Source organism: Anguilla rostrata, chromosome 6 (genome assembly GCF_018555375.3).
Source record: "Anguilla rostrata isolate EN2019 chromosome 6, ASM1855537v3, whole genome shotgun sequence".
Classification (NCBI taxonomy): domain Eukaryota; kingdom Metazoa; phylum Chordata; class Actinopteri; order Anguilliformes; family Anguillidae; genus Anguilla; species Anguilla rostrata.
In genome coordinates this window covers 3,648,614-3,663,044 of record NC_057938.1, presented here as the reverse complement: position 1 = coordinate 3,663,044, position 14,431 = coordinate 3,648,614, and the positions used below count along the sequence as shown (strand labels likewise).

The window sequence follows — 14,431 nt, the reverse complement described above, 5'->3', positions numbered from 1 at the left end:
TATTTCAACAAGCATGCGGATTTCAGGAAGGGTTTATTTAAGCCTATTTTAGCGAATAAGCCCACATGTTTGCATCCAAAGGTAGTATTTAACGTTCAAAATGTTTTTCTGCGTATTAATAAACACCACGCGCTCGAAATCAAGGGTATCTACCTTTACTACATATTCTGCTCCACCGAACGTTTAAAAGATTCCGTTTGATTGATGCAACGGCTGCTCAATCGGAGATCGAAATGAACCTAAACAAAACAGAGTCTTCACGTTGGATGTACATATTTGGAACTTTTTGTTTCCGGTGAATTTATCAGCCAATCGTGACAAGGAGGCGGGTCGGACTGCAGGGTTGTCACAGGGTAGGTTGTGTCTCCCTGTTTGAACTGTCCACGCATCGAATCGTCACGTGCTCGTCTTCTTTGGAGTGAGCTGGAATCGGCCAGAGGGGCTACGCTGGTGCACGACACACATACACGCACGCACACACACACACAAACACACGGCGCCTTGTCTTCGGTACTGGATTCACTAACTCCAAGGATTAAAAGGAATACATTAGAAACACGTATATGAACAGGAATTGCATCAGATTGATGGGATTACACACTTTGGAGACATCAGAAGTATAAGAAAGAAGAAATATTTAGCGTATTTATTTTTAATTTTATTTATTTGGTTTTCAGTTTTCCATTTGCAGGGATTTATCGTAGAAGGACTACTAACGAGCTAGCTATCCAAATGGGGTCGTATGCAAACTGTGCAGGTTTTGACTGTGCGTTTGGGACTCCGGACTAAAGTATGTTTCTGAAATTTATAGCAATAAAAGACCCCCCTATCTTGTCCAGAATAACGACTAAATGTCTGAGAATATCGCCGCAGTATGGATGTAGCTAGCAACCACGTTGCAACCCCGAATGGTCTCGATAGTCTCACGCTTGTTTTGGCACGTTGCCGTTTATTGAACCTTTTCGGTTTATTGAGGTGCGACTCATACTAGTTTGTTTTGAAATGGAAACGATATCAGCTCCGGTTTTCTCGCGCACGTGCCGGCGCGGAATGTTTTCCATTCAATAATACATTCATTTCTCCCCCCACCATCATGGCAAATCCAGCTGCAGACCAGGGTTTTTCCGACGTGAGAAAGGTGGGTTATTTAAGGAAACCCAAAAGCATGCACAAGAGGTTTTTCGTCCTGCGGATCGCCAGTGTCTCTGGGCCGTCCCGGCTGGAATACTACGAAAACGAGAAAAAATGGAGACACAAATCCGTAGCTCCCAGGAGGTCGATTCCACTGGAGAGTTGCTTCAACATTAACAAGAGAGCCGACTCGAAGAACAAGTATCTGGTGGCGCTGTACACCAAGGAGGAATATTTTGCCGTGGCGGCCGAGTGCGAACAGGAGCAGGACCTGTGGTACCAGGCGCTGGTCGACCTGCACAACAGAGGTAAGCGTCACGGGCCCGCCCCGGGGGGGGGCAGCAGCAGCGGCAGCGTCGGCGGCGGGACGGGCGGGGGCGACTATGGGGCGGAGGCTGCCCCGGGACCGGCCTTCAGGGAGGTGTGGCAGGTCGTTCTGAAGCCGAAGGGACTGGGGCACGCCAAGAACCTGACGGGGATCTACCGCCTGTGCCTGACGAGCAAGACCATCAGCCTGGTGAAGCTGAACTCGGACGCGGCGGCGGTGGTGCTGCAGCTGATGAACGTGCGCCGCTGCGGCCACTCGGAGAGCTTCTTCTTCGTGGAGGTGGGCCGGTCGGCGGCGACGGGGCCCGGCGAGTTCTGGATGCAGGTGGAGGACTCGGTGGTGGCGCAGAACATGCACGAGACCCTCCTGGAGGCCATGAAGGCCATGAGCGAGGAGCTCCGCCCCCGGGGCAAGGGCCAGCCGTCCTCCAAGTGCTCCACCCCCATCTCCGTGCCGCTCCGGCGGCAGCACCACCACGGCCACCCGCCCCCGAGCCAGGTGGGGCTGGGCCGGAGGTCCCGGACGGAGAGCGCCGCGGCGGCCTCGCCCGCCGCCCCGGGGAGGCAGGCGCGCTCGTTTCGGGTGCGGGCGTCCAGCGACGGCGAGGGCACCATATCCCGGCCGGCGTCGGCGGACGGCAGCCCCGCCAGCCCCAGCCTGGCGCGGGCGTCCTCGCAGCGGCGCGGGGCCCCCGGCGCCCGCCTCCACCCGCCCCTCGCCCACAGCCGCTCCATCCCCGCGCCCTCCTCCGCCGCCAGCCCCGCCAGCCTCTCCTCCAGCGGCACCAGCGGGCACGGCTCGGCCTCGGACTGCGCGTACCCGCGCCGTGCCAGCGCCACCCCCTCCGGCTCGCCCAGCGACGGCGGCTTCGTCTCGTCCGACGAGTACGGCTCCAGCCCCTGCGACCTCCGGGGGCCGTCCTTCCGCAGCGCCACGCCCGACTCCTCCCTCGGCCACACCCCTCCGCCCGCCCGGGACGAGGAGCTGAGCGACTACATCTGCATGGCACGGCCCGGCCAGCAGGCCGCGGTCGCCACGGCGACCGCGCCCGGCGGCCACAGCCCCGACCGCGCCCGTCCGCGCCGCCGGTCGCCCCCGCGCCTGGAGGACCTGGGGGAGAGCTTCCGGAAGCGGACGCGCACCCCACCCCTTGCCGCCCCGCCCGTCTGCCACCAGAAGACCCCCTCCCAGTCCCCCGCCGTCTCGCTGGACGAGTACGCGGCCATGACGCCGGCGCACGGGCACCCCGACTTCCCGCCCGCAAACGCGTACCCCGAGGAGACGTTGGATGTGCACACGGAGGGCGGGGGCGCTAGGTTAGGGTCGGGGGTAGGGATGGGCGCTAGGCTGGGGGACGACGGCTACATGCCCATGTCGCCAGGCGTGGCCCCCGCCTCGTCCCGCAAGGGCGACGACTACGTGCCCATGAGCCCCAAAACCGTGTCGGCCCCCCAGCAGATCCTGGGCCCCCGCTCTCGCTGCCGGCTGGACTCCAGCGGCTACGTGATGATGTCACCCAGCGCCAGCTGCTCCCCGGAGAACGGCGGCAGCGGTGGCGGCGGCGAATGCGCCAAGGCCTGGAGCGGAGTGGGCGGGGCCGAGGGCCGGGCTGGGGGCGGGGCCGACCCCCCAGAGGGGAAGGGCACGTACGGGGACTACTCCGCCGCTGGACCGCTACCTCAACCCGCCGCCGGCTGCAGAGGAGGCCCCGCCCAGGCCCGCGGCGGGCTCCTGCTACCATTCGCTGCCCCGCTCCTTCAGACACGCCCCCAGGAAGCAGGCCCCGCTGAGGAGGACGGCGCCTGGCCCCGGCCGGCCCGCCTACCCGGACTCCTCCTCTTCCTCCGCCAGCAGCGACAGCCTGGGCGCGCAGGACTCGCCGGGGGGGCCGCCGCCCCGCGGGACGGGCCGGGAGACGGGGGGCCCCCGGGCGCACCCGACGCGCCTCTCCCCGGACTGCGCCAGGGCCAGCACCCTCCCGCGAGCGCAGGACAGCCCCTCCCCCTCCCCCTCCCCGGGGCCCCCCAGCCCAGGAGAGTACGTCAGCATGGAGTTTGGGGACGGGCCCTTCTGCGCCCGCCTGCCCGCCTCGTTTCTTGCTCCCGAGTTCGCCGAGGACGGGGGCCCCCTCGAGGGGTGCACACCGCGCCCCTCTGGGTACGGGACCGTGCAGCTGGAGGCCGGCCGGACCCGTCCCGGGTTCGAGGGGGTTGACTTCGCCCTGGAAGGTCCGGTGCCACTGGTCCCCGGTACCGGGCACGCGCTGAGTGCCTTCAGCAGGGTGCGCCCCAGCCCGGACCAGAACCGGGGCGCCAGGCTGGTCCGGGTCGACCCCCAGGCCCGACAGCGGCACGGCTCCGGATCCTTCGGGCCGGGGTCTGGGGGCGGGACGGTCCGGTCCCTGCTCCAGGCCAGTCCGGAGGACACCAGACTGCGCGCCTGCGCGCCCTTCGAGGAGGCGTGGCCAGTCGGCGAAGCGGGCTGCGGGAGACGGGAGCGGGTGCCTGTTGCTGGTGCCGCCTCTTCCTCCTCCTCCTTCTCCTCTACCTCGGCCCGCGATCTGAACTACATGGACCTGGACCTGGGGAGGGCTGTGAAGCAGCCCGAGTGGAGCTTCCTCCGGCCCAGGAGCCCCCTCTCGCCCAGCCAGCGTCCCGCGCAGGAGGGGAGCGGCTACGCCAGCGTTAGCTTTCAGAGGCGGGAGCGCGGGAACGGCGACCCTGCGCACCGGGAGGGTAAGGTTCTCTCTCTCTCTCTCTCTCCCTCTCTCTCTCTCTCTCTCTCTCTCTCTCTCTCTCCATCTCTCCCTCTCTCCCTCCCTCTCTCTCTCTCTCTCTCTCCTCTCTCTCTCTCTCTCTCTCTCTCTCTCTCTCTCTCTCCCTCTCTCTCGTCTCTCCCTCCCTCTCTCTCTCTCTCTCTCTGTCTCTCTCTCTCTCCTCTCTCTCCTCCCTCGTCTCTCTTCTCTCTCTCTCCCTCTCTCTCTTCTCTCCTCCCCCCTCTCTCTCTCTCCCTCCCTCTCTCCCTCTCTCCTCCCCTCCCTCCCTCTCTCCCTCTCCTCCCCTCTCTCCCTCTCTCTCCTCCTCCTCTCTCCTCCCTCTCTCTCTCTCTGTCACTCCCTCTCTCTCCCTCCCTCCTCTCTCTCTCTCTCCCGCTCCCTCTCCCTCTCTCCCTCCCTCTCTCTCTCTCCCTCTCTCTATCTCTCACTCTCTCCGGTAACACAGCCTGTCTGTTCTGTATTCTGCTGCTTTCCTGATCCCTCGTTTGTGTTTTCTGTGCTGTAGTCTGGCAGCGAAGGCGCGCGTGTGTGTGTGTGTGTGCGTGTGTGCATGTGTGTGTGTGTGTGTTTGTGTTGGTATGCTTTCATGTCCCCCCCCCCTCCTTTTTTAAAAAGTTTAGATTGGGTTTTAGTTCAGTTAAAATTGCCAAACGTTGTTTGGGGTTTTCTGTGTCTCGTACCTTTTGAAGCTGCAATCTGTGCAGGTTTGTGTTTTTACTGTATTTTCCGGGAATGTCCACATCCCATCCTTTAGACTGGGTTCCAAGTTTACTTCAAAGCACCCAAAAAAATTATGAACTGATTGCAGTCCAAGGACAAGGACACTCAATAATGGAAAAAAAAAAAAAAAAACCATATTAACTTTTTCCTGGAGTCCATTTTAAGATAATTAATTTGCAGATAACTCCAAAAGGTGTCCTTGAAAGTCCTTGAATAACATTAGAAATACTGTAGGTTCCCTGTGCACCATGCTTAATTTCAGAGGCTGAAGACAGTCCCAAAAACTCAAGAAACGAATAGCTGTTTGTGTTCTTGTTGGGCTTTTTCTCCCTATATTGTCTGTGCTATTAAAGCCTTAACAATGCATTAGCCTGTCACAGCCAATCAGTGAAAGGGGGCGGTACTCGAGCTTACTTCCCTCTGGGTACAGCCGAAAATGCGGAATTTTCCACACATCTGTCAGGCTTGCTGCTACGACCAAGCTACATTAGACCAGGTTAGCCGATCTCATCCGCCCCAATTGGGCAACTGACGATATTGAGGGGATAGCTGCGTCTAGTGACAGAAATCAGTGTCCGTTAAAGTTTTGTCGGTTATTTGAACAATGTATTCTTGGTTATATTTCATATTTCCCTTGCGTAGGGAGAAATCCACTCAGAAGCAGAAGACAGGCGTAGGTGTGTAAGCAAAGGTAATCGCCACCTGATTGGACCGCGTATTTCAGCGTGACTCCTATCAGGTTGTGTCTTGTGGCATGTTAGTGGACTGTCCCATCGAAAGCATGATGGGATAGCGCCTGTGGAGAACTACTTCCTGTGTGGTCGCATTCAACGGTTAACATTGCATAGCAAGAGTAGACATTTCTTGGAACACCCTAGCCTCATGAAGAAATTGACGCTCCTCTTCTTTGGTATTGCCTTGGATCTCCACCCTACTACTGACTATGACCATGCTGATTTTTAATGCAATAAAAACACCAGGAGAGAAGCTCCTTTAGTTTTGGCATGGTACTGTGCGAGGCTGGGGAGGTTAATTCCATTTCACTTCCTGTCGGTTCCAGAAACGCAACTGAAAATCAGTTGATATGTTGAAATGTCCTCATGGTGCATCGTGGGTAATTTTGAATCGAAACAGGCGTGGTCCCCCGGCCCTGGTACAGTGCGTCGGCCTCTCAGGTGTGTCAGTGTGTCTTTCAACGAGCCTTCTCCAGGTGGGGCGAGTGTGTGTGTGAGAGAGAGAGAGTGAGAGAGAGAGAGAGAGAGAGAGAGAGCGCAGTCCAGGAGGGGTGTGTGAGCTCTTTGAAAATGGTGAAGGAATGCATGGTGGTGGGGGGGGAGGATAAATTAGGGGGTTGTGGACGTTATTTACCACTTTTTGGAGGAATTTTACAGCGGTGTCAAGTGCTTCTGTTTCAGTGGATCCTGCCATCAGCCTGTTTATAACAGGGACCCGTGGATGTGTTGTGCAGTCCCACTTAGCACACTGCTAACATCTTGACACAGAGCTGAAATCCGCGTCTTGACTAGAAACGATCTTCGACTGCGGTCTGCGACTGCTTGCACATTCAGCTGTTCAGTGCCACTGTTCAGTGCCAGCGACAATATAGAAATGCCACATCTCTGTCCGTGTTAAGGTAACGTCTGATCGACCGCGCAGAGTTTGAGCCAATTCAAAAACGTAAAAACGATCCCTGCGCCTCACTGTAGATTACACGACTAGGCAAATGATAGGAAGCCATCGGCGAAGATGGGCAGAGCGCTATACTATACAAACGGTTTTTCCAAGGAGCACATGGACTGTAATTTCTCCCAGTCATCTTGTCTGTTGTCAGGAGTGAGTACTCTTAATATTGGTAGCATTGCAGAGCCCTGAGATGTGAGCGTGGTTTCGGTCGAACGGTGGAGGAGAGAAAGAGAGACGGATGAGCTGTGAACAGCGACCGCTGTGATGTCGCAGCTCAGGGTTCGGGAGCAGGGGGGAAGCCTGCAGTGTCCCTTGCTGGGAATTTTCGGGGGAAAAGGGGAAAAGGGGGGGTCGCCTTGCTTGGATGTTTTCAGCGTTGCCTGCCGTGTTGCGACGGTGCGGTAAATAAATAACAACGGGGACGCGTTGGGGACGCGAGTCGTGCGGCCGGGTGTTTGGCCAGGTGTTTGGCCAGGTGTCCCTGGTGACTGTACAGGGAGGGCGGGGCCCGGCTTGCCTCGCTGACTGACGGGCGGCGCATGCAGTGTTTCACAGAGCTGCGGCATTTAGTAAATCCTTCAATCTCCCATGCACGTGACGAATCCCCCCCCCCCCCCAGCGTCTGCTTGTAGCGTGGAGGCCACCTGAATACATTTTTTATTCCGTTTTTTTTTTTTTTTTTGAAGTGCCGTATTTTTTTTTTCAAAACTCTGCAGAGCTTTTGCCGGCAAGAAGAGAGGGGAGAGAGAGGAGGAGAGAGAGAGAGAGAGAGAGAGAGAGATCTCTGATGAGATAGAATTACTCGGCGAATCAAAAAAAAGAAGGTTTTTTTACGAGGGGGATTTGCAGTTTTACTAGGGGAGCGTGGCGGCGTGTTGCCACGGTGACGGCTCGCAGCCGGCGGAAGCTGCGCGCTATCTCTCCCTCTCTCTCTCTCTCCGCCGGGTGCGTGTCCTCAGTTCACCCCTCGCTCGGGTCCAGATTGGCGCGCGGCGGCGGGGCGCTGGTCCCCGGCCAGGTCGCACACGCGCGGGCGCTGGTAAAATTAGCCGCCGAGCGCTTCGCCCGCCTCTAATCCGCGAGACAGCCGGCCGCTTCTGGTCCCGGCCGGCCGCCCCCCCGCTGCTCCACACCCACCCCGCCCCCGCCGAACATGGCAACCACACCGCCGCCCCTCCCCCCGCCCCCCCGCATGCTGCCCACAATCCAGCCCCCACCCCCGCGACATGCTGCCCACCACCCCCCGGCCCCCGCGACATGCTGCCACCAATCCAGCCCCCCCCCCGCGACATGCTGCCCACCACCCCCCCCCCGCCCCGCGACATGCTGCCCACCCCCCCATACGACACGCAGACTCTCTCTAATGCAGTGTGCCCCCCCCCCCCCAAAAAAAAATACACAAAGCCTCTTGTAACAGCGCTGGTCACTCACATCCCCCCCTCCCTTCTCGCCCCGTCCACGCGCTACTCTCACATCCACACACGCATCCTCCCGGTCCTGCTTGTACCTCTTTCTGTCTCAGCTGAGCTCACATCTGGAACAGTTACCAGTCTAATGCATGATTCGGGAAGCCCCTGGAATCGGGTGAGGGGCGTTGTGAGGTGGGGTGGGGTGGGGGGGGGGGGGGGGGGGACTCCTGTCACTGTGGTAGGACAGGCCCAGAGGGGCACATTTAGCTTCTGATGGGGAGGAAGAAAGAAAGAAAGAAAGAAAGAAAGAGAAAAAGAAAACAAAAACAAAGGAACAGCTGGCTTCTGGAGGAAGTCCAGAAGAAGCCACAATAAACTCAGGCCAGCGTATTAAAGCCTGTCTTGTGTGTTTGCATTTAAACTGTAAGCAGACTTCTGGGCTGCATGTGTCTGTCTGAGAGCCCCCAGGCCCACTACAGCCTTATATCCAGAAGGGTTTATACAGACCTACAGCCTTATATCCAGAAATGCTTATACAGGCCTATAGCCTTATATCCAGAAGTGCTTATACAGACCTATAGCCTTATATCCAGAAGTGTTTATACAGACCTATAGCCTTATATCCAGTAGTGCTTATACAGACCTATAGCCTTATATCCAGAAGTGCTTATACAGGCCTATAGCCTTATATCCAGTAGTGCTTATACAGGCCTATAGCCTTATATCCAGAAGTGCTTATACAGGCCTATAGCCTTATATCCAGAAATGCTTATACAGGCCTATAGCCTTATATCCAGTAGTGCTTATACAGGCCTATAGCCTTATATCCAGAAGTGCTTATACAGGCCTATAGCCTTATATCCAGAAGTGCTTATACAGGCCTATAGCCTTATATCCAGAAGTGCTTATACAGGCCTATAGCCTTATATCCAGAAGTGCTTATACAGGCCTATAGCCTTATATCCAGAAGTGCTTATACAGGCCTATAGCCTTATATCCAGTAGTGCTTATACAGGCCTATAGCCTTATATCCAGAAGTGCTTATACAGGCCTATAGCCTTATATCCAGAATGCTTATACAGGCCTAAGCCTTATATCCAGAAGTGCTTATACAGGCCTATAGCTTATATCCAGAAGTGCTTATACAGGCCTATAGCCTTATATCCAGAAGTGCTTATACAGGCCTATAGCCTTATATCCAGAAGTGCTTATACAGGCCTATAGCCTTATATCCAGAAGTGCTTATACAGGCCAATGTATCCATTTGTTTTCATTGTCTCCTGCGTGCTTGGCGCGTTCAGAGCCAGCGTTCAGTGATTTGTGGCTTCCGCAATTTCAGGACAGTTGGGCGTTTTGAGTGTCGAGTGTTTTCAAGGCTGCGCGGTCGGGGGTAAGTGTGTGTTTTTTTTTAGGGGTTTCCCTTTGCCGCTGGGCCGTTGAGATGGGAGAGATGGGCGTCCCAGCAGAACACGGGTCAGAACTCCCTCGTCGGCCGCCCGTCACCAGGCCGTGTGGTAACTTTAAACACCAGCGCTTACCGGGGGGACTTAGCGTGGGGCTCACCGTCTTCCCCAATACAGCTCCCTCAGCTCGCGGGGGCAAATCATTGCGGTTCGCTGCTGAGTACAGGGGATGCTTTTTTGGTTGAAACCTTTTAGCGGTAATCTTTTTGATCCTTCTCCTTTGTTGCCCCCCCCCCCCCCCCCCGCCCCCGGACTCCCCGGTGAAGCGCACCTTTAATCTCGCTCCCCGCCCCGTACGGGCGATGGGGGAAAAGCATGCCCAAAAGACGTGTGTAATTATCGGAGTCCAGGCCTACCCGGTTTGGGCCCTGCAGCGTTCTGCGTGAAAGGGGATTTAGAGGGGTATGGAAATTTCACGCTTCTGCTCTGCATTGTGTATCAAGGATCAGTTTGATGTAAAACAATAATAATAATAATAATAATAATACATTTGCTGCAGTGGAATGGTCTGACTAAGGACTATGGACCAAAACATCAGCACTTTATTCAACGAAGCAATAAAATAGTGGGCTTTGTCAGGTTCTTTTCAAGTGTGTGGGAGCTTAATATTTGTAAAAAAAAATTTATGTAAAAAATCAAGGTTTACGTTAGTAATGAAACTCTAAGCTAGCATTGTGTTAGCTTGCTATGAACTCAGTTTTCACAATTAGGTTGCTAGCTAGTGCTCCTCATTTGTGGGAAAAGTTGAGATGCTTCCCACCTGGGGCCTGTGTGTGTGTGTGTGTGTGTGTGTGTGTGTGTGTGTGTGTGTGTGCGTGTGCCTGTGTGTGTGTGTGTGTGTGTGTGTGTGTGTGTGTGTGTGTGTGTGTGTGTGTGTGTGTGTGTGTGTGTGTGTGTGTGTGTGTGTGTGTGTAGAGGCTGGGTATTGGTGTGTCTCAGCTTGTAGGTCAGACATCTGGATGCGCAGAAGCAGTTTTTTACATCTTTAAAGGAGTGGCATTTGGCTCTCTCTCACGCTTTCTCTCTCTCTCTCTCTGTCTCTCTCTCTCTCTCTCTCTCTCCTCTTTTCAAACAGTCAGCCTGCTCCTGTTAATGCTGAACCCCCCCCTCCCCAAAAAAAAAGGATGAATCATATTGGTTTGGCTTATACTGTTTCTTTGTATTCCCATTATAAAATACCAGTTCCTTTAACCCAGATATTTTCCCAGCATGCATTATGAAAAGAAATATCTGGAAACTGTTTACATCCCTTCTTAAAAGGATGTCTCTGAGTGGGTATAGCTGTCTTGCTTTCTGCCTGGCTGCACCTAGTTTATTTCCTTGAACTTAGAAATCACAACTTACAAATTGTGTAAGTCAATTAATCTCAACAAATGTGTGTCTTTGTTTGTTGAGCAAAGATATGACTTGCGAGTGTTTGCGCCTGTGTGTGTGTGTGTACGCGCCCCTGCGTGTACCTGTGTGTGTGTGTGTGTGTGTACGCGCCCCTGCGTGTACCTGTGTGTGTGTGTGTGTGTGTGTGTGTGTGTGTGTGTGTGGTATGTATGCATTTTTCTGTGTGTGTTTGTGTGCATGCGTGTGCCTGTCTGTGCGTGTTTGGGGGGAATTTCTCTGGGATACACTCAGACTAAATGACATAGGTGGCGGAGGTATGCGCGATGCAGTAATTCTATACCGCCCCTGCTCTTCTGTTGCCTGTGCTTAGCGCTGAGGGCACTTCAGGGTGTTGAGTAAATGCCTTTGGTGCATACAGTCCCGCCCCCTCGCCTCCGATTGGTCCCCTGCTGTTCTCCTGCAGGGCCGAGCAGCCAATGGGAGCGCGAGCTCTCCCACGTGCCGTGGCAGAAACAGTGAGTGTGGGGAAGGAAAATGAGTGATGTGTTCTGTTCATGTGAGAGGACGGTTGAGAGGAGAAGCTGCTGACTGTGTGTGTGTGTGTGTGTGTGTGTGTGTCAGCTCCTGCAGCCGGCAGGGAAACAAGAGCCTTCCTGTAGAACTCAGCCCCTCTGCTGCCCCAAAAACATCACAACTTACACTCGCACACATTCATACACACACACACACGTATATACACACGCACACACATACATGCATGTACGTACACACACACACACACACACACACACTCAGACAGACAGGCATGCATACACACACACACACACACACACACACACAGACAGGCATGCATGCGCACAGAGACACACACAAACCGTTTGGGCACAGACTCCTCCGGTCGGGTTTAAATATTGCCTTGAGCGCAGAGGTTTGTGTTTACATAAACTCGTGGCTTATAATTTTACACTCTGCAATTTACGATAACATTTTTGGTTTTCTAAGTAAAGAGAGGCCGGTCTTAAAATTTCAGATCCATAAAAGATGTTGACACCGAGGGCTGGCCGATCGAAGGCGGTGGCTTTTTCGTTCCCGCGTCGTTCGAACGCGGGGGGGGGGAGCGCTCTGCCAGCGTTTCATGCGCGTCTGTGTTAGCGTGGCAACGTTGTGTGTGACAGACGATGATAACGTTTATGTTCTGTGTATGCGCGCACGCTCTCGTGTGAAATTTAATCCGTTAATTTCACGTTAAAAATAAAAAAAATCTCGTATTTGTTCGCCAAATTGTTCACTCTAACTGGATATTGGCTAATCCATAAAATATCCCCGGTGATATCAGTACTAAAAATTTCATATGGGATCCCCCCCTTCTCATTACATTACATTACAGGCATTTAGCCGTCGCTCTTATCCAGAGCGACTTACACAACTTTTTTTTTTAACGTAGCATTAACAGTGTCTTTCCTGGGACTCGAGCCTGTGACCGTTGGGTTGCCAGGTCTGCTCCTTGCCCATTATACTATGCTGCCACCCCTCCCCCGTTACAGATTCCACAAGGAGAAAGAGTTTTTATTTTACTGTTGCATCCAGTTCTTACTCTGGTCTTATCTCCTTGTCTCTCCTCTTCTTTTTTTTTTTTTTTTTGTAGAATGAAGACGTGGACTCCTCTGCAAACCCCACAGACCCTGACCCTCTCCTTCCGTAGATGCCCTGAATCAGGCAGTTTGTCCTGGCGACAAGCACAGTCCACTCTGATTCCACTGCCTGTTCTCCCTCTGTGAAGCTGCGCAGTGATCTCCTAGCGGGAGCTCAGTTCACTCGCCACAGTTACCGCGCGTAGCACAGGGACGGTGACGCGGTTTCCTGTGTCAGGGATGGAAGGGCACAGTTAGCGTAGCTGTTCTCTGTGTCGCCGTACAACACGGTCGGCCTGTCGGTGACCGCAGATATGCGAACGACTCTCAGAAATGGTATGGCACAGTTACCTTTTCAGTTATAATTCAGCACAGTTAACCTTCTCAGTAATAACTGAGCACAGTTACTCAGCGATGGATGAGGCCTAACACAGTTGTGCCTGTGACTACAATGCACAGTTTCTCTCTCAGTGACTATACAGTGGTTATAGCACAGTTCCTCTCTCTGATGGTGCAACAGTTGTGTTCTCAGTTAGTGTAGCAGTTATTTTGTCCTCTCATCTGAAATATAGCCCAGTTTCGCTCTCAGTTACTGTACAGCACTGTTAAGTTTTCGGTTGAAATATAGCACTTTTGTCCATGACCGCAGAGCACAGTTGCTCTCTGTGGTATTACAGCACAGTTATGATACAGCACAGTTACTCTCTCTGGTTTTACAGCACAGTTATGATACAGCACAGTTACTCTCTCTGGTTTTACAGCACAGTTATGATACAGCACAGTTACTCTCTCTGGTTTTACAGCACAGTTATGATACAGCACAGTTACTCTCTCTGGTTTTACAGCACAGTTACTCTCCCTGTAATGGTGCCACACTGGTGCAGTACGTTCTCAGTGGTTATCTTGTTCATGTACGCACAACGCAGTTACAACGCTGTGAGTTCTGGTACGGCACAGTCACTTTCTCAGTGATGCTGCGCAACATTCGGCTAGCCTCGTTAGCCTTTTCTGAGCACAGGACCTGCTCGACAGGAGTACACACACATACACACACGCACACACACACGCACACGCACACACACACACACACACACTGCACTGTGACTCCTCAATCTGCCATTCCCACTGCTTCCATACAGATGGTCATTATTTAAATTTTCACATATTATTTGTATTGTTATTGTTATTATTGTTCATATTATTTTAGCTTTTTAAGCAAGAATAGCTGGTATCTCTCAATTTGGGAATTTTTATGTTTAGTCTTTTTTTTTGTTTTGTCTTTAAAAGTTCTCAGATAGCTGTGGGAGGAGGTATTACTTGTAAGTTTTGCTCAAGCAATGTTTCCTTAAGTTTTCCGTAAATCAAACTCTACTCAACATATCTATGAACAAAATCATTTTAATTTAAACTAATTTCACCGGTAACGCTAAAATGCCATTTGTGCATGAAACCTGAAGACCCGTTTCCATGGTAAATGGATTCAGACCTCAAAAAAGAAAAGTAACAATATGCTTGTCTTTTTTTTTTTTTTTTTACTCCTGAGGACATTGGACGTATGATCTGTGTAAATATTTCGGGTAGAAAAATTCATTCACGTTTACCCTGAATGAATATTTGTTGAGTATTTAATATTTTGGGATTTGTAATACTGCTTAAATGATCTGAGTTATGGTACGCCATAACGTTTTTTCGAGATGTTACGTGCCATTTTATGCATTTGAGCTCATTGAGAAAATGGGGTCTGAAGAGTGAGAGATATGAGTGCACAGGGGATTCAGATGTGCACTGTCAGTGTAAAATGTACTCTCTTGCGTTTGATTGAATCATTTGATATGTACCGATTCTACTCTTTGAATGAAATTGTTGCAGGTATGTTTTTTCGGGGGGTGGGGGGGGGAGCTGTTGAGTGCCTTCCCCTGTATATTGTCACCTTTTTTTGTTGCCTTTGGCTGCTG

At 53.1% G+C, this 14,431-nt stretch overlaps 1 protein-coding gene across 1 annotated transcript; it reads left to right on the top strand.

Annotated features, from left to right (window-relative positions):
- Positions 1–352: 352 nt before the first annotated feature.
- On the top strand, positions 353–14,225 carry LOC135258250 (insulin receptor substrate 1-B-like). The gene is given in 3 exon segments (XM_064341619.1): positions 353–3,084; positions 3,086–4,194; positions 12,491–14,225. Coding segments are annotated over 3 exon segments (3,105 nt in total). The 5' UTR covers positions 353–1,093; the 3' UTR covers positions 12,496–14,225.
- Positions 14,226–14,431: the final 206 nt, after the last annotated feature.